Here is a 24,418-nt window from a genome sequence, read left to right on the forward strand (position 1 = left end):
AAGTGAGCATATGAAGAGTGAAAGTACCATAAACATATACATTAATGCCCATTTTTACAACAAACGCAAGGTGAGCAGTAACCCGAATACTTCACAATTTTCTAATGCAACACAATCAGAGACAAGTCTCAAATGAGCCTGCTGTAGCAATCAGATGAAATGTCAGGCAATCAAAATATTACACAAGGCATGTTATTATCACAAAGTCACAGGTTCGAATGCTACCCTAGGAATCAAATATCTCCAGCAAGATATTCATTCGAATTGCGCTGCACTCAACCCAGGTGAGGTAACTGGGGACCCTGGTAAAATCCCTTCCTTGAAACGCAGAGCACATAACAGCAGCTCAATGAAAGCTACAGCAATAATAATGCTTTATTGAAGAGTAATCTGGAACTTCTAATAAAGCAAAGGTAAGTGCTATATATTGTACATACATTTATCCGGCTCAAATAATTCCAAGGCCAAGGCTGTGGATTTCATGTTAACTGGCCTTGAAAAACCACCCCTTTCTGTGGCCTTGGAAATTTGTTGTGCCCCCTTTTTTCCCCATTTGTCCTGCTATATAGAAATAAGTACCATTCCCAGTGGTCAGTAGAAACCAGTGACCAAGTACAGGTACAAGAAACCCAGCTCCGTTAATAACGGTGGTTGTTTTTACTTGCACGCTGTAAGCATTTTTTTATCGGATGATTTACGTACACTTGCACACTGCACTTCACCAGTATGACAATACACCAGACGGTGGCCTGTACTGTTTCCAGAAGAAGCCTCAGGAAAGTGGCTTAGCTCTAAAACTAACAGAATTTACAGCCTGATTATTACTACCATTATCATCATCATTATTCTTATTATTATTACAGCTACATCATAATAATCGATGCATTCAAATTGCCTTCAGATGCGATATACTTTAATTTTCATTCTTAAAACTAGTGCCCCCTCCCCTCATCTCTGCCCTCTTCCCCTTCGCAATAACAATAAACATGAACAAATAAAGCTGACAGTGTCTTCCCCTTTTAAGAAATGAAGGGCTTTTGTGAATAAAGAGGTATTGTTTTTAAAATACTGGATGATCAATACATTACTTACTGTTAATCATAGTTCATGTATGTGTAAATATTCTGAATAGATTAGTAGACCTACTTACAAAAGAAAATATCTAAATACCCAAAAAGTTTATTTCATATACCCTGCATACATTAATGAGACATAAGGACTATACAGGCAAACCACGAAAGCAAACACTAAACAAAAAATGGTGTGACCTTTGCATATAAAACGTTAAAAGGATAGCTGCTGAGACCTTTAGGAAAACAGTATCAAAAATATAAATCATTGAATTTCTAGAGTCCATAGATTCCATACTTTTAGAAATTAGAAATCTAAAAAAAAAAAATTAAATATCATACCAATTTCTAATTGATATTTTCTATCTTGTGTACATTACTTTAAGTACTAAGAAAGTCAAGAAGTAAGAAGAAATTAAGGTGTAACATAAAAAAGATAGTCCTAAATCGAAAATTGAAACACAATCTTCTTTTCTCTTTGACAATCTGATGTAAATAAACACAGTTCCATTATTCAAAATATAACTGAACTTCAACATATGTATTCAACTTATCTCACTCTTAAATCTATTCTTGTATTCTTCTCTCTTTTTCGAACTTAGAGGGGGATTCGCAATGATTTCAGTCTGTATAAATTGCATTCAATTTCCCAGTATATATGGTATATAATGCACCAACCCTTTAGTTATATAACATTCAGGGGATGCACGCTATCACATAATCATCAATAGCCATGTTCAATATCTTGTGCACATTTGGACTAAAGCATGACTTTAAATCAGACTTAACTCTGTGTGAAATAACACCCACTTTTGAAATAAAAATATCTGAGCCCCGTTGCATAAAAGTTACTATTATGGTAACTTTGTCATACAATGGAATCTACCATGGTAACGCTGATCAACAGCCAATCAGAATCAAGGATTCAATGCAAGTTACCATTGGATGGCAAAGTTTCCATAATGGTAATGTTTATGCAATGGGGCCCAGGTCTAGTAAATGAGGATTAATTAGAAATCCTGATCTATCATAGGTAGAGAGTTAACAATGAAAAAAAATCAACAATGTGCAGTTTTTGTCAACTGTCCAAAGAAAAAAAAAACAATTGTTGCATTCATAACATATAATACTTTTTTTTTCAGATTTGTACAGTAATGAATATTGCGTAGTCATTCTGTAATACTGGGGAAAGCACTTTCAGGAAATATCATAAACCATATTTATATATCACCTGTTGATCTATAACTATTCTCTGGGCATTATTTACCATGCATTTTGTTATGCCAACATGGGAAAAGATTCCAGTAAATATTAGATGAACAGACTGTAGACAAAGTTTTGACCTTTTTTATAGCTTCCCATATTTTTAGCACAGATTATAAAAGACCACAAATGGACTTTGACATATGGTTTATCGGGTCTTGCCGGCAGAGCAACGACATGCAAATCACATTAAGCACTTTACTTGGGTTAAGCTAATTCAAAGAAAAAATTATTAATAGTGTTGACATACATTGTGATATAGTATCATCAGTGAAATATAATGCTCACTTATAATGTTCATTAAATTAGCAGTCGCATACAATGCCTGTATTATATATAAACCAACACCTGCAAATCAAGACTTGAAAATTTAGTTTTCTGCATTCCCAGTTATTAAATTCAAGGATACCATAAAGCTATGGATTATATTGATACAATTTCTTAAGAGATTAAATGAATATAACATTTTTTTTAGGTAATCTTTTTTTTGTTTTCAATTCAAACTAGTCGTGAGGTAGCAAAATATGAATTATAATCCACACGCCATGAAAGCAGAAGCTAATGTCTCTAGTACAGCAAGATAGCTGGTTCCATCAATTATAGTCACTATCAGTTTTCTTTTCATCTTTTTTTTTTCCAATGTTGGGGTCAGCAAATAATAATCCACACACATGAAAGCAAAATTTAATGTCTTTAGTACAACGAGTTCGCTGTCTCCATCGATTACAGTTCTTATCAGTTCTTTTTTTTTCTTTTACAACTTTGGGGTCAGCAAATTATAATCCATCCCCAATGAAGGCTGAAGGTAATATTTGTTAGTACAACCAGTTTAGCTGGCTCCACTAATAAAACTGTATTACAGGTATATCAATTTTTTCCCCCAAAAGTTCTGGGATCAGCAAACTACAATCTCCTCCCCACAAAGGCGAAGAACAGGGGGCTGTTTCATAAATCTTGTTACAGTAACAAATTTACAATAACAGTTATAAGCTACTGAAATACTCCAATCTGATTGGCTGATAGTCAATATGTTATAGAAATCTTGCATTTGTTATTATAACAAGTCTTTGTGAAATGGGACCTAGATCTATTTTTATTCACACACTGTGTCCAATTTGTTGACATTGTTAATATTTCAGCATGTACACAATACACTTGTATAGCATAAAAAACATCTCTAAAACCATATAAGTAGAAAGGCATCAGTTGCAGAGCATGCATGCTGCATCAAGTTGAGTGAAAGTAGATGTCACTGTGATTTCAAGTGTTTCAATCAGCAATGACACACTGTATCTATCTGCTGGCTGCAATGTGGCAAATGCTCTATCTAGTGCCAAAGACTGGCTGCATAATGGCCTGTGTAAGAAGAAATTCTTTGTTCTCATCAAGTAGAGTTTCTTGACCAAGTGGTCATTCCATCAGCACTCTAATGAAATCTTCACAAGGTCATCCATCCCAAACTAAAAAGGTTTAGAAATATTAGTGTTCCTTCTCGCACTTACACCAAATATATGTTAAAATAGATTAAATAGTTTTCTTTCATGCAGGAAAGCGAAGTCATCTGGCATCTGATATGAGGACCAACTGGCTTCCTTGAGGCAATACCTGGTGACCATCTACAGAAGTGATGATGTTGGTCTTTTGTTTAACACAGCACAGTGGTGATTCCAAATAAGGAATCCTTGTGCAAGGCACATATCAGAGGGTTAGATTTGCAATGTTGCAATGTTAGAAACCACCGTCATCAGAGAAAATTGGGCTATATGGAACTGATAGAACCGGTTGACCATTGTGATATAACAATTCTGTATCTGTAGAGCTCTTCTTGACCTTGTCAACATCTCCACGATCCTCCGAGTGCCTAAAGGTCACTATTCCACTTTAACCTCTCAAATGTCAATGGTCTCTGACTCACGCTGAAGTGGAATACAACCAAGTCACATGACATCCAAGAGCGACCTTGAAGTCATCAACATAATCCGTTAAGAAGCCAAGTCACATGAATTGCTCTCAGCAATCACCAATTGTCCATCTATATAGGTGTTTGACCGATGCCAATGACCAGCTGTCGGGACGCTGAGGTAGTCATCATAAGGGTAGCCGTTGCAACTGCTCGTATGTTATGAAGAACTGATGAGTAGACATAGAGTTAAGGTCAAAATATTATCAATGTTTCTTTCAACTTTTTAATGGAAACAAAAATTTGAGAAAATAAATAAATCAGTCTATTTTAATGAAGAACAAAATATGGGAGGAAATATGATGGCATTTATATTTTCAACAATACAGAATACTCACTTCTGCAAAGATTTACTGCTCCTGTTTACTACAAATGGTGCACATGAAAACAAAACAGAATTAAATTCAAGAATATCACGAAAAGTGAATCAATACGAATATGTATATATATATTCAAGCAATGTAATATAGATTTTTACTCAATGATGCTATTCAAAAGATCTGTGGAAAGGATACAATGATATTCCAGGGGCCAAGGCGGACCCATGTAGGTACAAATCCCTTGTAGAGTGCGATGAAACCCTCATATTTCGCAGTCTGAAAAATAAACAGAAACAAAAAGGGAAAAATCAACAGAGGCTAATTAATCAGCACAAGAGCATGTTATACCATAGTGATGCCTTACAATCAGCACGGTTTATAGTACCATCTGTGTCGGATCACCATACGATCTCCATAGGACCCAGGCGCAGATAAAGCCAGATTAGACATAAAAATTTTGAGAGGCTGCACTATTGTGCAAAAACAAGATGGACCCGAAATAGTATCGCGTCTAATCTGGCTCAATCCACACCTGGTAGGGCCTCTGTATGGCTTAGTCTTTTGCCCTTAATATCTTTTAATGCCGTATATACTGTAAACAAAAAAATTGAAGCCCGTAGTCATATACGACTTGTAGACTAATCCATCGTACTATGATCGTAGCAACTGTACATGTAAATGAGGCATAAACCCTGTGTTGAAGAACCACATGTTATCATCATTATCGTGTTCATACCTTTAACAAGCATTCGATTGAATTCCTGTACATGAAGCTACTTGATGAAGTGACCACTCCTTTCCTCAGATTTCGCTGGTTCATCAGTCTGGTTCTCACAACATCAACTGGGTTGGATAAGATGGCACCAGCTAAACCAGCCATGAAACTTGACCTGGAAAGTATAAATATCAACACCTTCTGGTAAATTCACCAACAACATTCTTCATGGTTCTTAGATGATTCTTAAAGGATAAACAAGATTTAATAAAACTTTGAAAATATGTAAGGATTTTTAAAATGCTGAACATTTTGAATAATTATTGTACATAAAAAAGACTATATTTTCCCTGTATTTCCCCCACATAAAAGGAAGTTTGTTAAATATTTTCATACTGTGAAATGTACACTCATCTAGTTGTACGCAAGCCAACAGAAGTTTTGGCTTGCGTACAAATGTTTTCACCTCATGCTTTCAGACATAAAAAAGTGCACACAGATCGTACTTGTATTCGCAGTCCCCATGGAATTCCCATTGACATAAATCTGAACTAATTTCATTCCAACAAATGCTGCACTCGACCCAGGTGATGTGAATGGGTACCCGGTAGGAAGAAATTCCTAAAATGCTTCAGCGCCTCGAAAGCCGAGCTATAGCCAGGGTAATTATACAGTAATAGCAGGGCCTGCTGGGCGAAAAGTTTTTGGAACTGAAGTGGCTATCCTGGGTAAATATCGTAGATCGTTATTATAACAATGTTAAATATTATTATAAATTTAACATCAACATCAATATACATGTACGAAGCAATTTGCACTCTGAGAAGATCATAATATATCCAAAGCACCCCATGTCCCAAACAAATACTTTTAAAGTTTTTTAAGCATACATGACATCAGATAATAAACTTCCAACAGGTGCGGGCTGTGATTAATTACAAGATTGATTTGACACCAAGTAACAGGTGTAAATGTGTGCACTTACAAGAAGTGTAGTCTGACATCATCCTCCATCAGCCTTCTATCTAGTACTGTCTTTTTACACCAGTCATACACCGGCAGTGCTACACCGGCCACTATTGCTACTCTCTGTGCAGTTGGCACAACACCCTGTAAATGTGAATTAAGTGTAAGATTAAGTGTATTTCAAACACTGACTATATATATACTTAATTTGAATGATACAAAACATGAGAAGTGATTACACCATATGTTTCTGCTCAAAGTATCTCTGTCATTTTGTTTTCATTTGTGTACATGCAGAATGCATATATTTCAAGGGAGAATGACAACCTCACTTTTAATTCTAGAGCCCAACTGTTCAAGCACATATCGCTTTTCATATTTTATCATTTATACAGGTAGGCAACCTTCTTTTAATCAATATCAGTCAAGTTTTCAGTAAACAATACCCCCGTTTACCTTCTTATGGAGCGTTGTGGCCCAGTGGATTAGTCTTCGGACTTTGAAACAGAGGGTCGTGGGTTCGAATCCCAGCCATGGCGTAATTTCCTTCGGCAATAAATTTATCCACATTGTGCTGCACTCGACCCAGGTGAGGTAAATGGGTACCCGGCAGGATTAATTCCTTGAATGCTTGAGCGCCTAGGCAGCCCAGCTAAAGCCGGGGTAATAATAGCAGGGCCCGCTGGGAGAACAGTTTTCGGAACTGAAGCGGCTACCTTGGGTAAATATACCGCTATTATTATTATTATTATTATTATTACTCTACTTATCTTTAAACTTTTTTTTTTTTCAATAACTTTGTAGTGTCACAGGTTTTGCATGTTCAAAGACTCAACCAAATTCATGCCTACCATGCTTTACTTTTCCAATGATAATTAAGCTATCAATAATAATAATGAATAATAATATTTTTAAAATATTGATAATAATAATTTACAATGACAATGATTTATATAGCACCCATATCCACTCAGCACAGAGCCTATGACACCAAGAGTAGCTGGCTAAACTTTCCAAGTACACAGGCGTTTCAATGCAAAATAAATCTATACACATTGTGCTGCACTCGACCCAGTTATAATGGAATGCATTTCTTGGAAAATGTGCCATTGTTTTTATATGTGGAATATATTTAATTGCTTGTTAAACGTCTTTATTTCAGAGATTGGGGGCTATGCAACTTCTTTAGCATCATGTAGAGCATACAGACACCTACATGTACGTGCAGTGATTTGTGCTATACAAGCACCATTGTATTATTATTATTATAAAATATTATACAATATACTTTGAAAAAAGCAGTTGCTTCCTCTTGTCATGGGACTGCATATCAATTCCTGTTGGGTTGTGGGGGGGGGGAATAAGTCACCGGTTTCATGAATTGTGAGATTTTGTTGAGAATGACCCAAAGGCCCATATTCTGAAGTCAGGTTTAACTTTATAGACCATGGTCTAACTCTGTGCTAAAATTATGGAAAGCCAAACATGTCAAAATTTTCCTTACATTGCATGTTTCTTATGCTTACTGTGCTCTTTCAAAACTCGTGAATGGTGAAGAAAGTTATCTTATTTATCTTTCCGAAACAGTAAAGAATGATTTGAGCGAAAAATGAGCTGCTATATTGTTAGAGACTTATGCAACTATTGGCTGTCCATTGTTAAAGGACAAGTCCACCCCAACAAAAAGTTGATTTGAATAAAAAGAGAAAAATCCAACAAGCATAACACTGAAAATTTCATCAAAATCGGATGTCAAATAAGAAAGTTATGACATTTTAAAGTTTTGCTTAATTTCACAAAATAGTTATATGCACATCCTGGTCAGTATGCAAATGAGGAGACTGATGATGTCATCCAACTCACTATTTCTTTTGTATTTTATTATACGAAATATAAATTATTCTAATTTTCTATTCATTGCCAAGTGAAACAACGATTAATTCCTCCCAAACATGTGGTATTAGCATTGTTTAATACTATATGGTTCAGTCAAGTTGGTCCTTATTATCAAATCTGTAAAAAATGAAATATTGTATAATTCAAACAATAAAAAACAAAAGAAATAGTGAGTGAGGGACATCATCAACTGTCTCATTTGCATGTCACTGAGTTGTGCATATCACTGATTTGTGAAAAATAACTGAACTTTAAAATGTCATAACTTTCTTATTTTACATCCGATTTTGATGAAATTTCCAGCATTATGCTAGTTGGATTTTTCTCTTTTTATTCAAATCAACTTTTTGTTGGGGTGGACTTGTCCTTTAAACCACAACTTTAAACCAGAGTTTATTGAAATTAAACCCAACTTCTGAATACGGGCCAAAGCGTATTTATTACTTACCCTCCATAGCCCCTTTGTACCTTCCTCTTGGAAAATGGTGACAAATGAGTTGAACATTCCCCCAGCATTGGCAAAGCTTGCACTCTGGGCCTGCATACGCACCTGGGGTTGGGAGAAACAGACAAACGAGGGACACGTTAAGTATCTACGTGGAGCATTGTGGCCCAGTGGATTAGTCTCCAGACTTTGAAACAGAGGGTCGTGGGTTCGAATCCCAGCCATGGCGTAATTTCCTTCAGCAAGAAATTTATCCACACTGTGCTGCACTCAACCCGGGTGAGGTGAATGGGTACCCGGTAGGAAGAAATTCTTTGAATGCTTTGAGCGCCTAGGCAGCCCAGCTAAAGCCGGGGTAATAATAATAGCAGGGCCTGCTGGGAGAACAGTTTTCAAAACTGAAGTGGCTTCAGTGGGTAAATATACCTATATTATCATTATTATCTAAAATGCTGTCTAACTACTGGGTCACTGCAGTACAGTAATGCAAGAGAATTGGGCAATAAAGACTTTAAAAATTACCCTCTTAATGGAAATGTCATTGCATTTTTTCCCCCATAAAGAATACTCATACTGTTTATTCTAGTTTTCCTGGAGAGTACTCATCATTGAGCCATACATTTTAGGATTACTGGTATGCCTGTAAAGACTAACTGCCTATAGAAGTTCTATCAATGAAAAATCTCCCTATTCCTTCACATCTTCAGGTGAATGGAAAAAAATAAAGCCAAGCTTTTCTACCTCACGAATTGAGTCATGCATAAATGACTTGTGTACTGTCTGATCATAAATAGAAATAGAAAGCTGATAAAACAGAGATAAAGAGTTCCTGGAAACTTTCCAAGTCCGATCAAAAGAAGGACCCAATAGCTGGTTTCCTCTATAAGTGGGTATAGGGAAACAACTCCATCAAACTCTTCCTTTTATACAAGGCCAATGATTCTGAATGAAAAGACCTTCCCACAGTTCATTGCATTTCCTCTCCAACATGTGGCCGGACTACACTAGAAAGCAGTGGTACTATGGATGCACGATAGGGAAGTGAAAGTACATGCATGCATGGTTCTTCTTGCATGAATTTATCGGCCCGTAACACTATAATCGGAATAATCCCACTGCATCTGCGCAGCCATTTTGTTCTGCTTGCGACCAACGAATGTAGAGGGTGTCAACGGTTTGCAGCAGAACAAAATGGCTGTACATGCACTCATACATTGGGATTACAAAGGTACAGGCAGATACATTTAAGCAAGAAAATCAGGCTTTGTACTATTACTTTCACAGCTCTACTTGGTTGATTATGGTTTGAAAATATACATGTACAGTGAAATTTTTGAAATATAGATCTAGATACATGATATGGAAATATGGACTTTAAGTAGTTGATAATTCAGTCTTTGGTGACACTGAATTTCTAATGTATTTCTTTATTTTAGCAGACCACTGGTCTTCACCAACAAAACCTTGGCGGTCACCGATCAAAAACAAACAAAGAAATGGTATGACTCAGGCATCTATATTCCATGAGAGCAACTGCTGCCTTATTGAATTTAATGACCATCTTATCAAAAGTAATTAAATGCAACACTGACCTCACTTTGAGTTTCATAAAACTTGTTATGATAAAAAATTTGCAATAACAGTTAAAAGCTACTGAAATCCTATCTGATTGGATGATAGTAACTTTGGTATAGCTATTGTGCATTTGTTATTATAACAAGTCTTAATGAAACGGGACCCAGTAGGGTTTGCTTTCACCTATGCTACAACTCCAGTCTACAAGATTAGCACTGAACCTTATGTGCAGACATTCCATGAGAGCGACTGACGCTTAATCAAATTCAAACGTCCATCTTTGGAAATGTAATACAATATAATGTAATTAATGTAGTAAGATATAACATTCCCCCAACCTTGAGTACATCAGTGGGGTTTGCTATCGCCGATGCGATGACTCCTGCCGTCATCCCACAGAGGACGTTGAGTGGTAGGGTCTCATTCTCCGGGTTATCAACAAGGATTCTCTTGAAGGAGTGGTAGCAGCCTATCTTGATGGTGCCGTAAACTGCCTGTCTGAGGATGGCAGGTCGGATCCTGAAATTATGAAACCGAGATTTGAATTAAACTAGGGAAGTAGGTTACAGTGTATATTGATAATTTGGAATGAAAAGCAGCATTGTTAGATGTTTGTTCAGTATAGCAATAGCATCTGTCATAAACTATTTTTAAGTTAATAAAGTATGATCACAAAATAAATCTATTGAATTCAAGGAATCCAGGATATTGTTTGAATTACAAGTAATCTTCTCATGTGGAGAATTAAAAAATGTCCAACATGTTTGTTCAACTCCCCCTCCCTATCTCTTCATCTTCCTTTTTTTTCAATCCCTCCCTCCTTTTATTTCTGTCATCTGTTTTCTAATTTTTTTTCTTTCATCTCTCAACCCTCTTTTCCTGTTTATCTTTTTTCTCTCCCTTCCCGATTTCATCTACTGCCCTCATCCTTCATTCGCATCTTTCCTCCCCCTTCTTCCCCCATTCTCTTCTTCATTCTCTCTCCTCTCCTAAAGGTAATATGTATCTCTCCACTCCCTCTATCCTTTCAGTTTCTTCATTCTCTCTCCTCTCACCTCCTCCCTTCCTTTTACGTCTTTGATCCCTCTGCTTCCTCTCTCCCCTCCCTCCACCCTTGCCACTTTTCAATCTCTCTCCTCTTCCCTCTCCAAACACCCTTCCCCTACTCCAAACTCTCTCCTATCCCTTTCTCCACCTCTCTATCCCTCTCCTCCTCTCCTCTTTATCTCGTCTCCCTTCTTCCTCTTTCTTTAATATCTCTCATCTTCCTCCTCTCTCTTACCCGGAGTAGAGAGCCAAGATGCCCTCCTCCTTGGCAATTTTTGTGAGGGCATGGAACATTCCCCGGTACTTGAGCTCTCGAAAGCTGGCCTCCATCTTCTGACCCTGGACCTGAAGTCTTGTCTTTGTCAGATCAAGTGGGAAAGTCCCTGCAGGGGGAGAAGCAATCATACATGTATTTTATAATACTCTTGAGGCAGGGTAGGATTCAATTCTTATTTTGGAGGGCTATGGTTTTTCACCTTGGGCCAAGGAGATCGCTGAATTTGGGGGAGGGGTGCTACTTCTTTTATTTTTAGAGATAATTTAATTTATGATTTATAATTGCAACAAATGATCCAGACAGTGAAAATATCATTATTCTGCCCTATATATAGTACTGTAGATTTTCTAAATTCTTTAATATTTTTTGTGGCAGATTTTAGGGCAGCTCTAGAAAAGATGGTCGCCAAACAAGCTTTCCATTTGGGGAATTTACATGTGTAGGAGCAATTTTGACAATTCTGTGGGCAACATCGCTTATCACTCTCATGCATTCTCTACCCAACAAGGTTTACAAACAGACCAAAAGACTGGGAAATACATGTACATGATGTACATCTATTGATCTATACAAATGATGACACTACATGTACAGGGGGCACGGTGCATAAAAAAATGAGCAAAGTGAGCTCCCCTTCCACAAGCAAGAAAAATCCAACCTTTTTTGCACATAAAAAAAATAATTAATGATCCAATGATCAATCATATTTCAGTTGGTTTTTATCATATTACAATTTACTGTAAAAGGTATATAACAAATAGGCCTACAGTATGGTGGTGCGCAATAATTTCTGTCAAAAATTTAGAATATTTTCTGTTCCATGTAAACAAAGATTTAAAAAAATTGCTCCGCTCTAAATTCCACACACTAATTAAATGACCAACTGGGCAATTCCATGTTACTCACGTTACACGATTTAGGCACCTTAACATATTGTAATTGCCATATTTTGCTTACTGTGGGGTTTGACAATCTCTCTTTTCTGTACAAGGTTTATGATAACTTAATACACCTTGGTATATTATCATAATTTAGTTTGACAATTCTATCCATAAAATATAGGCAAGCTAATTCTTGTTACTCACGTTACATTTTTGGACCACATAAGTCAAGAACATGACTTTGTTAAAAAAGTGTCCTCATACTGGGTGGAATAGCAAGTAGTGGGTTTATGATTTTTATAACTGACATAGAGGTTCACAAATTTAGATGCTCAGAATTTTTGAAACATTTCACATCTTTGACAAATTTACCAAAATGAGCGTTACTCACGTTACACGTTACTCATATTACATATTTAACATAATTCATTGCCATGCTCCTGACCATGAATATTTGCTTGAAAGTGTATATTTAGATGTAATTAACTATTAAAATTATTTTAGGCATAAAATGGAACAGTTTTGTTAACCTCTTTTCTCAAGAATTGCTTTATAGCCCATTTTATATGGCTTATCATCAACATTTAAGCAATTTTACCACACATACACGTACAATGTCAATTTTAGTTATAATACATGCATTTTGTAAGTGATGTGGAGTGAAAAATATTCTCCTTTAATTCTATTCTCTTAAAATTAAATTCCTTTCAAGTTTCTCTGAATCACTGAGTCAGGAGACACTTGAATTTTATGTAGTCAGTCATTTGAAGATATTAATAATCGTGAAGTATTACAACTGGCAGAATGAGTATTAAGAAAATATTCCCCTAGAGTCCACACCACATTTATGTGCAATCTGATCCAACCTAACACATGAACTTACATGTATATACTCTAAACAGTGTATGTTTCTCTTTCATGAATGAATTAATTGTACTGTAAGCAATATTAAGCAAACCTATCTGATAAAGTTAATGTTAATAGTGTAACTCTGACCAAAAATTCTATCTATTGCAGGTTAAGAAATTATCATATATCCCTTCCCCCTTCAAAAAAATGCAAATTGTGACAACAGAAATTGCCACCTTTAACAAACTAAAATGAAATAAAGAAGTGTATTTATTTGTTGTGCTTTATCCATCTGTAATTATTATCCAGGTTAATAATTTATTCTTCTAACTTATTTCTAGTACATGAAAGCAATGCACCAAAGTTAAGTGTTGGTATTTAAACATTAGGATATATATGCAAATCATGCAGACTCTTATAAGCAAAGATACAAATGTATTCATCTTTATTGATGAAAAGTCTGAGAAAGGCTTAAACCTGAACAGTAAACTTGAAAGGGCAATAATTATCAGCTACTTCCGGTTTATCTATGTTAATGGCAAAAGAATGTACATGTAGTTGCAGCAAACAATTATTTAATGGGAAAGTCTTTAGAATCAAGGTTGATTGTCGTTCGATTATCATAGATCTAGATATGCTACAATAACATAAACTTATCTTTGTGAAATCATGAAATCTTAGCTGAAAACTGACAACTTTTATGATCACTAACACAGAAAAGCATATGTGGGACAGTGTATCAATATTGCTTGGAAAAATACCTGACATTTGATGGAATTTATTTTGCTAATTTGTCAGCAATGACACATTTCCTTCAAGAGCCATTTGACACATTTTTATTTATTTATTTAATATACAAACATTTGGTTGGTCATTTCATTTGATTCTGATCGAATTAATTTTGTGATCGTTACCACAACTAGGAAATTTGTCTTTAATGACAGTAATGACCACTTCAAAAGGGTAATTAAAGGTCATTAATGGACCAAACTCTTTGTTTTTACCCCTTAGTCATACAGTAAAAGGGTACTGTACCATAGCCTGTGAAAAACATATCAATATCACAATTTTATGCCGTTACTCATGTTACACCATCGTTACTCACGTTACATTTTTGGGGCCTCATTTATTGTAATACCATAACATGTATACAGCTCCTACTTTATTTTTCTTATCAGGTACAAGGAGAATGAAGAGAATTTCCATTGGCACATTTTGAATGGAAGAGAATATTAAAAAAATCAAACTTTTTCAGTTTTTTTGTTACTCACGTTACATTGGTTTAAGCGATGGGGTGGCATGCTTTTTACCCACTCATGGGATTGGAAGACATTTTTGTGTCTTTGGCAACTCAAAACTAATGCTCCATACATTCTAAAAATCAACTAAACAACTGCTGACCATTCTTTGATTATTTTTTAATTAAAATTAATTCTTTAGGTAAATTTTTACTGTTTTTCTCAATAAAGTTGTAGGTTGAGTTCAAAGTTCAATATTTGCAATTCTTGATGGAAATTTTGGAAAAAAATTGCTGTTCCGTATGCCCAGAAGTATACTGAACAAAATTAGGTGGGTTATAAATTCCAAAATATGAATTTATTTTTTCACCCCATGGCACCTATCTCATGGAATTGCCCAACTTCATTTCCTGGGTTTAGCACTATACCCTACCCTAAACCGAACATGAAAGTTTGATGAAACCTATATTACAACCCTACATGTTAAACTCTAACCTTACATCTTAGACGAAATTAAACCCGGAGCAATTGTCGCAGGAGCATATGTTGTGTCACTGGTTTAACTAGGGCCACTACTGCCTATTAACTCTGTGTAAATATATGGGAAGCTGGAAATGTCCAATTTGGGTAACATTGTCTGGTCCTCATGTTTAATGTGCTCTTTCATCATGATACATGTAGGGAAAGAAAACTAAACTAAGTAATTTCTCAACACAGTTATGAATGGTCTGAGTGGTAGATGAACTGATCCATCATATCAATGGCTCTGAATAGAGTGATCCAGCTGTATATTTTTAAGTGCATGTTTACATATTTAAATTATGTTTAATCTCATATCTTGTGCAATGTATTTTGTTGTGATTTTTATACAGTAAATAAAACCAAACCAAACCATCTAAATCACAAACTGTAAGAGATTTGTGTCACAATTGGCTTTCCATAGTTAAACCACAATTTCGATTTGAGTTTAGATCAAACCGAGTTTAAAATACTGCCCTAGAAAGAAACTATTTCTTTCAATATCTTTTCTCAGGATCTAGTCTTCCATGTCTTTTTGAAGTAATCTTTATAAATTTTAAAGCAGACATGGGCAGTCTACACTCCATAATTCAGATTAAAGGGGAAAATAAAAAAAGAATTACTAGGGGAAAGCTTCATATCAATCTTTGTCTTCATTAGAAAGAAGCTTTGTCAAATATTTATTTACTGCACAATTTAATTTCATTCAGGACTTACATGTATGGGTTCATCCAAGCTTGCAGAGCAGCGATGCATGAGAATAGAGTCCTACCCTGGCCCTGGGAAAGCAGGCCATTGTGACCTCCAGACTCTTGATCAATATGAATTGGATTGGCTGTCCTTTCAATCCACAATGCATTCCCAATGCATGGTTATTTTGAATACCTTGCCTATTATAAACATACGTACATGTATACCTCTTTATGGTACATGTATACCTCTTTATGTACTATTGTACAGTATAGGCCTATATACTGTAGGAGGATTACTGTGTAAAACTTTTATAGCTCTATATGAAATAAATTGTAGCTGACTTCAGTATTAGGCTATTGTTCAAATAGTTTAAATGAATAAAATATCGCCTACTCTGTACCAATATATATTTCACCCAATTGTACAGTACTTTATTGTACAGTAAAGCTAATCATTATATTTTTTCCACCTAAAATGGCATGACAGCTCACTGGCAGAGAACCTACCTTCTGAATGGAAGGTCATACATATACATAGGCGGAGTAATTCCAAAGATTTTATACACTAGGAGCTCAGCATAGAATGGAGAAGGGTTTAATCATAATGTGTTTTGCTATGCAAGGCCAGCTGAGGTATTTTATACATGATGATGTGGCAACCGTAGCTAATCAAAACGTTGCTGTTTGTCATCATCATCATCATCACCATCACCACCACCATAATCATCATCATCATCATCATTATCATCATCATCATTATCATCATCATCATCATCACCATCATCATCGTTAATCATTATAATCATTATCATCCACTATCAATATTATTAATTCATTGCTGCAGTGCGGCTCCATAATTGACAAAGGAAAAAAATATACTATTCCAACAATTCTATGAGTGATATGTGAAGCCTTACAGTTACACCATCCTGACTAATTTCTTCCTTCCTTTGTGCATGATTAGTCATATCAGCATGTACTGGAAGTTCTCCAAATAGAAAAAGGTTTCCTGACATGGCAGTTAAAAATAATTCATCAATGTCTAGACTCTTCATAAAAAAATGTCCCTGAGCAACAATACATCCTGGTCTAACACTACAGAAAGGCTACATATATACATATTACAACCGGGCATTTTGGAATGGCAAGTGTCTGTTATCATGATATTAGATTTGAATGTATTCTGTGCCTCTTTTCATTTTTCCTATTTTAGTGTACCGGTATGCACACTGTGGCCAAAGAAATTCCCATATGGCAAACCTATATACGGTCTTGCCCTACAATATCAAAATTCAATACTAAATAAAACTTTAAGAACTTAAAGACCTACAATGTGTTGCAAGAAACTTGCGATCAATTGCAACTTGCAAGTCTATTTTTTTTTGTCCCAAATAGATCATAAGTTGTGAAATTAAAAACAAATTTGCAATTTATTCTTAATCTGCTCCTTGAAACAAGCAGTGTAATCTGATTTGCTACAGTTACGATTGACCTATCAGTTGTAAAATTGCAACAGAATATTTGCAATCAAATGCAAGAAACTTGCAAGTGTGATATGGACTTACCACATTCTGCCACAACGGATGCAGTCCCTCCATAAACAAATGGTTTCCAGTTGGTTGGCATATTAGTAGTTGCACACACAATAAATATGATTGGCAAGCAAATGTATGTCTCTGACTTTCTGCAAATGTCTGTTAATTCTGAATGTTATTCCTTTGCAATATTCCTTCGCAATCTCAAAAGGAAAGGTGAACAATTACTTCCTTCATATGTTGGCAAGTTTCATCTCTCTGTGTCTTTTTCGCTCACCCCCGACAATCAAGAACCTGCTGACGTTATTCCTCTTTAACTGGAGCAGCGAATGGAAGGTGGCCATTTTTCAGAGAGAGGAGAAAGCCATTGAATGTTGCTTTAATTGATACAACCACCGATTATAATGTCAGGTATAATGTACCTCTCTGGATCAATGTTGCAGATTCTGCCAGATCTAGTAGGAGATCTTGTGAGTTCCACTAAGCCGCTGATCATGTGCCTGTCCCACAGAAAGCACCCACTATTAAATATCAATCCTGAAAAAAAGCAAAAGAAAACGATTTAGGAGAAATAGAATGCAGTGAATATTCTTGATAAAAATGATTGTTTCCTGGAAAATGCAAGAGGAAAGGGAAAAGATTTGGGAGAAATAGTGTTATTCTTGATAAAAAGGGATTGTACATGTAGGCCTATGATATATCTTGGAAATGCAATGTAACAAATGGAATAAATTATACTAGTGTTCTAATTGATTAAAAAAAGGTATAGTATTCTGGTCTGATTCATGGAATATGCAAGATGAAAGGTAAAACATTTGGGATATAATAAAATTGTGTTCTTGATTTGTAAAAAAATAAACAGAATTGTTCATGTGTCTTGGAAAACAAGAGGAAAATGGAAAAGATTCCAAAGAAATAGAAAGTGGGGATCTTTATTCAAAGGCTGTAATAAATAAAAGAGGAAAGAAAGAGTCAAGAGAAATTAATTGTGTTCTTAATAAAAAAAGGTGCTGTATCCTGGAAAATGGAAGAGGAAAGCCCAAGGGATTTGGGAGAAATAAATATGTTCTTCTCGACAAAAAAAAAAAAAAATAATTGCAAGGACTGAAAAATTCATAACTAAGGAGAAAAAATTTGGGAGAAACAAATTGTGTGACTTCTTTATAAAAGAGGAATTGTATCTTGGAAAATGCTTGGAATAGGAAAAAGAAAAAGATTCACAAGAAATAGAACGTGCCATTGTCCATATAAATATCACTTGGTCTGGCAGATTTGATGGTGGCTGGGCATATACATGTACATGTTAAAACCAATTTTGCCGAATATGAATGTGTGTGCCCTGAAAAACTTGATCAAAATTGTGTTTTGTTTTTCAACTTGTGGGTCAAAGAAGAGTGGACAACATTAAAGGTCAAGTCCACCTCAGAAAAATGTTGATTTGAATCAATAGAGAAAAATCAGACAAGCATAATGCTGAAAATTTCATCTAAATCTGATGTAAAATAAGAAAGTTATGACATTTCAAAGTTTTGCTTATTTTTCACAAAATAGTTATATGCACAATTTAGTCACATGCAAACAAGAGAATCGATGATGTCCCTCACTCACTATTTCTTTTGTTTTTTATTGTTTGAATTATACATTATTTAAATTTTTGCAGATTTGAAAATAGGGACCAACTTGACTGAACCATAAAATGTTAAGCAATGGTAGTTTAACATGTTCAGAGAGAAATAAAACTTTGTTTCACAGGACAATGAGGAGAAAATAAGAATATTTCATATTTCATACAATAAAATACAAAAGAAATAGTGAGTGAGTGATGTCATCAGTTCCCTCATTTGCATACTGACCAGGATGTGCATATAACTGTTTTGTGAAATTAAGCAAAACTTTAACATGTCATAACTTTCTTATTTTACATCTGATTTTGATGAAATTTTCGGTGTTATGCTTGTTGGATTTTTCTCTTTTTATTGGAATCAACTTTTTGTTGGGGTGGACTTGTCCTTTAACGAGGAAAAAAGTACATAAAATTAAAAACAAGAGTATTACAGGGGTAAAGTGCAGGAGGGTGTGTGACAAGAATAGAGAGTCAAAAACTGCAAAAAGAAAAAAGCCCCCTAATTTGATAGTACACAAAAAAGCTAGCTCTACACAAAGGCCTCCCTGGGTAAACTTATTCGTACAGTAGATCCCACAGTTGGTGCAAATTACATACCCCTTTTGCATTATCATGTTTCATACCTTGGCTTAGTCACATTTCCCCTACGACAGCCATACGGGAGTCGAAAACATCCATTTCATTCATTTTTATTCAAACCACCTACATGTAGCTGCTACAAAAAATGTTAAAGTTGAATTAAGAAGGGGGTGAGTTTCCATAAATATAGGTTCTACACACAATATATAGTATATATAAGTTGTTCAAACAGATAGCATGTCACAAAAATCCTCTGCCTTCTCGATATTTTGCTTTGAAAGTCTATGAAATTAGCCACCTGTCAGAGCCCGAGAGACGAGTGTACAGAAAAGTCACTCGGAGTGTGACGTCACCGGGGGGAATTTAGTATAGGAGGTGCCTGAATGTCATACAGAAATGCTATGCAGAGAGAGAAAGATATTTTACAATTTTTTTTCAAAGCAACTCAAATCAAACAAATAGGACTGATATGTACAAATCTTTACTTTCCTTGTATAAAAAACAGTATGAATAACCATCATGAACTCTTCAATCATGATGTAAGATAGCAAACAGTGAGTTATTGAATGATATTTTCACTATTTCTCATTTATTTTATCACGATGTTCAATCAAGTGAATAGCTGGAAAGTAATTCCGGCGGCTAGCTCAGCTCTCGCTCAGCGCGCGCTGAACGCATAATACTAGTACACACAACACCCAGGCATATTGAGTGTACTGTTATGGTCTGGTATGTCGACTTAGTTCATGGCCGTGCAGCGATCCCCTGGCGTTTTTCTTCTTTTCTTTTGTCTTTGACTCCACTTTTATATCCTCTGGATCATTTCCACTCATAGCTCATTCCACAGAACAATCTTGAACCAAACATATTATTCTTTCTCGGCCTTCTGAGTTGTTTTCTATATTTAATTACGCTAGGGGTCACCGTCACACAGACAAACGCAATTCGCAAGTGAGTTGAAGACAGAGAGATATATAGTTATTAGTATACATGTCTATGGTTGAAGACAACAAGAAAGGTATGCGGTACGGTAGCTCGACAGCTAGCTGCGCCGGAGCGGGCGGCCGGTCGGCACAAAGCAATTCCGCAACCAACTGTGTTTTTTTGCAAGAGCCGCGTCACACGCGGATAAATATGTCACAATAACACGTCTGCTACGTTATCGACTGGTGAGAAGATCTCGATCAAATTTCATATTATTCACCTTGAAATTATTCCTTTAGGGTCTATGGTATCATTCTGAGGAAATTTACATGTTTGGAATAATAGTACTTTTAATCATTTCCTCTTTGCAAGTTCTATGGCTCGCAGATACAACTTCTACTGCAGTTATTCCATATGAAGGCGTACGTGCATAGTACACAAAGCGGCACTGCCTTACTACACCGGGACCGAATACCCCCCGGTGACGTCACACTCAAAGAACACCCGTCTCGGTAGGCATTGCAGGAGCGAACTCAGGGAAAATGGGTAGGGATAAATCGTTCAAATTCACTATTTTGAAAAAAGAAAATGGGGGGTCGAATCACCTCTTAGTGTTTGGGGGTTGTAAGGTTGCTATTAATGTAAATATCTCAATATTTGGAATCGTCTTCTTAATTCAACTTTAAAACGGCTCTTTTCAACTCGCTGTACGGCATTAGGGCAAATGTGACTGAGGTATAAGGGGGCCTTTTCTCATTTTTAGCGTTTTTCAAACTATAGGGGAATTTCGACACCAGGCTTGATAAGTTCTGGAATAAAGAATAGTACAGTCACAGTCACCATTGGGAATAATTTGACAAAAATGATTGTAAATGCACCATTGTACACTGGACATTAACACTCTTGAATGTATAGTGAGTGATTGTATTACGGACCGGCCTTGTATTACCGAATGCGTGCATCATACGCGTCAGAAAATAATTTCATACGCTCAAAACTTGGCAACATTCTTCCAAAGGGAACTTGAATACATGTAGAAAGATGATGAAAATGGGCAAAAACACATTTTTAAAGTCTTTATATTCTCAAAATAATAGAATATGGTCAAAATAGCTCACATTAGTGATATTGTTGTTTTCTCAACGTTTCCCATAGAAAACACATGTTCGGTAATACTTTTTCAAGTGACCAAAATATTTCACATGCAAAGAGGGGTCCGATTAGCCAGGAGGTTCCTACAGAGTAAAAATCATTTATTAACTTATGCTTACCCTCCACGGAGGCAGGGAATGCATCCAATTCATGTGCGTGTACCACGAAAAAACTGAAACTTTCGCCCCCGAGATTTCTACATGTACTTTCCTTCTAAAAGATCTAGCCCTAAATCATATAAATGGGATACAACTTCATTTCCGACACTTCTACGATATAAAATGCGTGCTGTACTTTAGAATTGGTGAAAGGCAAAGAAATCAAGATAATGACGTAAACACGGTGGCACGTTTCCCCCGTCGTTTCATAACATTCTTCTTGTTTTTTTAATGAATTCTTGTTTAAAAATAAAATCAATATCATAGAAATGAAGTTGTATCCCATTTAGGGCTAGATCTTTTAGAAGTAGAAATCTCAGGAGCGAAAGTTTTTTTTTTTCGCGGTACACGCACATGAATGGGACGCAATCTCTGGCTCCATGGAGAGTAAGCATATGTTAGTAAATGATTTATACTCTCTAGGAGCCTCGATCCTGGCTATAGGTCCGATTGGAAGCTGATATCGTAAAAAAAAAAAAAGATCTTAGTAAAATTTTTACATGATCTATATTTTGTAGGTATTTGTATAAATCTTTGGTGAATTTTATGAGAATAATGTGTTTGATATGATTGAATTCATGACAAGTGTTCGGTAATGTCCACTACAAATACAGTACATACATATTAAACTTGTGGAGGAAGATTGAGCATGAAAGAAAGCTAGACCTGGAAACTTGGCTGCAGATTTCTGCATTTTTCCAGTAGATCTACATCCATTACTAAAGACTAAAGCCCGGGGGGGGGGGGGGGGGCACTCGACCAAAAAAGTGGTAGGGGTGTGCCGCGGGCGAGGCAAAAAACGGGGGCCTTGGAGCGGGCTTATTGTAAAAAGGAGGGTCCTCGGAACGGGCTTCGGAACTAAAAAATGTTTGTGAAAACGGGGGTCCTCGGAACGGATCTCCGTATCTCTGTGAGTGCGTATGCATCCCTATGGAACGGGCAATCGTGCATGACGCAGCTAGCGCGGCCTCCGCCGGGTGCGCTCGCGCTTAGGCGATGGTCGAAAAGCACTCTACGGCCGCTTTTCACCAAAATTGTAGCAGATCAATGCGACCGGAACGGCGTAACGAAAAATATGCGAAGCTTTGGAGCTGATTTCTTTCTTCTTTTTTCTCGATAAGAAGGAAATGCTATGCCTTGGAGCGGCTTTCTTTGTTCTTTTTCTCAATAAGACAAAAATGCTATGCCTTGGAACGGAAATTTGAGTGTAAAAATGGGGGTCCCCTCCGCGGCACATACCCACTATGCATTATATACTGAGTGCCCCCCCCCCCCCCCCCCCCCGGGGACTAAAGTAACTAATATTAATAAGGTAATACTATTCGCATTCTGTGCCTCCCTAAAAAACATGCTGTTTTAATACTTTTTTTAAAATGCTTTTTTCCTTGCGGTCGGATGCTGTCCACCACCGCACTCGCCACCTGGCCAGGCCAATTTTAAGATTTCAATCCATTCCAATAATAAAAATATCCAGATTTCTTGCACTCACATTTCAAATGTTACAGACTACAGTTGTTGCACTTTTTTTACTGTTTACAACAGCAGTGTTGACTTGTTACAACTTATTCATACAAGTTCTTCTGTTCTGGCTTCTGCATATTTCTCCACTCCAGACATAAGTTATAACACTATAAGTTAACTTACACTGTATACTGGTAGTGGTATAAGTCAAGAGTCAGACTAACCCAGAGAGCTCCCGCCCGCACAGCGGGCGGGAGCCCAGAAGCTTACCGTGTATTTTACCATTGTCACCGGACTAGGGTGATTTATGGTCTAAATATTTCTCCAAATGAATTGTGAAAACAGAAAGTATACAATTACCATGATTATATGGATGAAGGTCTAACGAGTGGCAGATTCCTGACATCTGGGCACAGTCTGGAACCTCAAAAAAACGAAAAGTTCTCTCCTTCAACCCCGTCTCGATCGGCCATTTTTGTTAAAAATCGTAACAAAATGGCCGATCGAGACTGGGTAGAAGGAGAGAACTTTTCGTTTTTTTGAGGTTCCAGACTGTGCCCAGATGTCAGGAATCTGCCACTCGTTAGACCTTCATCCATATAATCGTGGTAATTGTATACTTTCCGTTTTCACAATTCATTTGGAGAAATATTTAGACCATAAATCACCCTAGTCCGGTGACAATGGTAAAATACACGGTAAGCTTCTGGGCTCCCGCCCGCTACGCGGGCGGGAGCTCTCTGGGTTAGAGTCAGACATGTCAGACTGACACAGACATGCATCTCATCAGCTCATTCTGCAGACTCAGTCTCAATTCTCGTTCTCATGATTTTCACGGCGGAAACAAGTCACAATCCCAGACTCACGACATAAAAACATACGAAATAGCTTACCAGTAAAATGATGAGGTTTCCACAAAATCTTTCAGTCAAAAATATAAAAACACGACACTTTTTCTCCTATTGCTGCCTGCTGCTGAATTCTGTATCTCGAACAGCTGCCGCTGGATGATGATGAAATCGCCCGCTAATTACAAATTACCGGGGCCGCTCTCCGGCCGGCCAACGTGGATCGGTGCTTGGTCAGCGCATGTACTACGGCATTGTACGGTCACAGCGCTATCGTGTGATTGGCTGATACAGGACAAAAAGCCCATCGAGGGAGGAGAATTTTGTGCATGGACACCACACGTGAACATGCATGCTAAAAATAGACTCATCACAAATCGGGGATTTTCCCTAACCTTCAAGAACGGGGGGGGGGGGGGGGGGG

General features: G+C 36.6%; 1 protein-coding gene across 1 annotated transcript; it reads right to left on the reverse strand.

Annotated features, from left to right (window-relative positions):
- Nucleotides 1-2,830: 2,830 nt before the first annotated feature.
- On the reverse strand, nt 2,831-24,278 carry LOC129279374 (kidney mitochondrial carrier protein 1-like). Its single transcript, XM_064111736.1, has 9 exons — nt 24,040-24,278; nt 17,279-17,785; nt 11,493-11,640; nt 10,549-10,729; nt 8,639-8,740; nt 6,314-6,438; nt 5,350-5,503; nt 4,809-4,889; nt 2,831-4,463 (listed from the first exon to the last, which is right to left on the reverse strand). Exons 2-9 carry the CDS (start codon nt 17,337-17,339, stop codon nt 4,422-4,424), a joined length of 894 nt encoding a protein of 297 aa, XP_063967806.1. The 5' UTR covers nt 17,340-17,785; nt 24,040-24,278; the 3' UTR covers nt 2,831-4,421.
- Nucleotides 24,279-24,418: the final 140 nt, after the last annotated feature.

This window comes from Lytechinus pictus, chromosome 16, assembly GCF_037042905.1.
Source record: "Lytechinus pictus isolate F3 Inbred chromosome 16, Lp3.0, whole genome shotgun sequence".
In the NCBI taxonomy this organism is placed as follows: domain Eukaryota; kingdom Metazoa; phylum Echinodermata; class Echinoidea; order Temnopleuroida; family Toxopneustidae; genus Lytechinus; species Lytechinus pictus.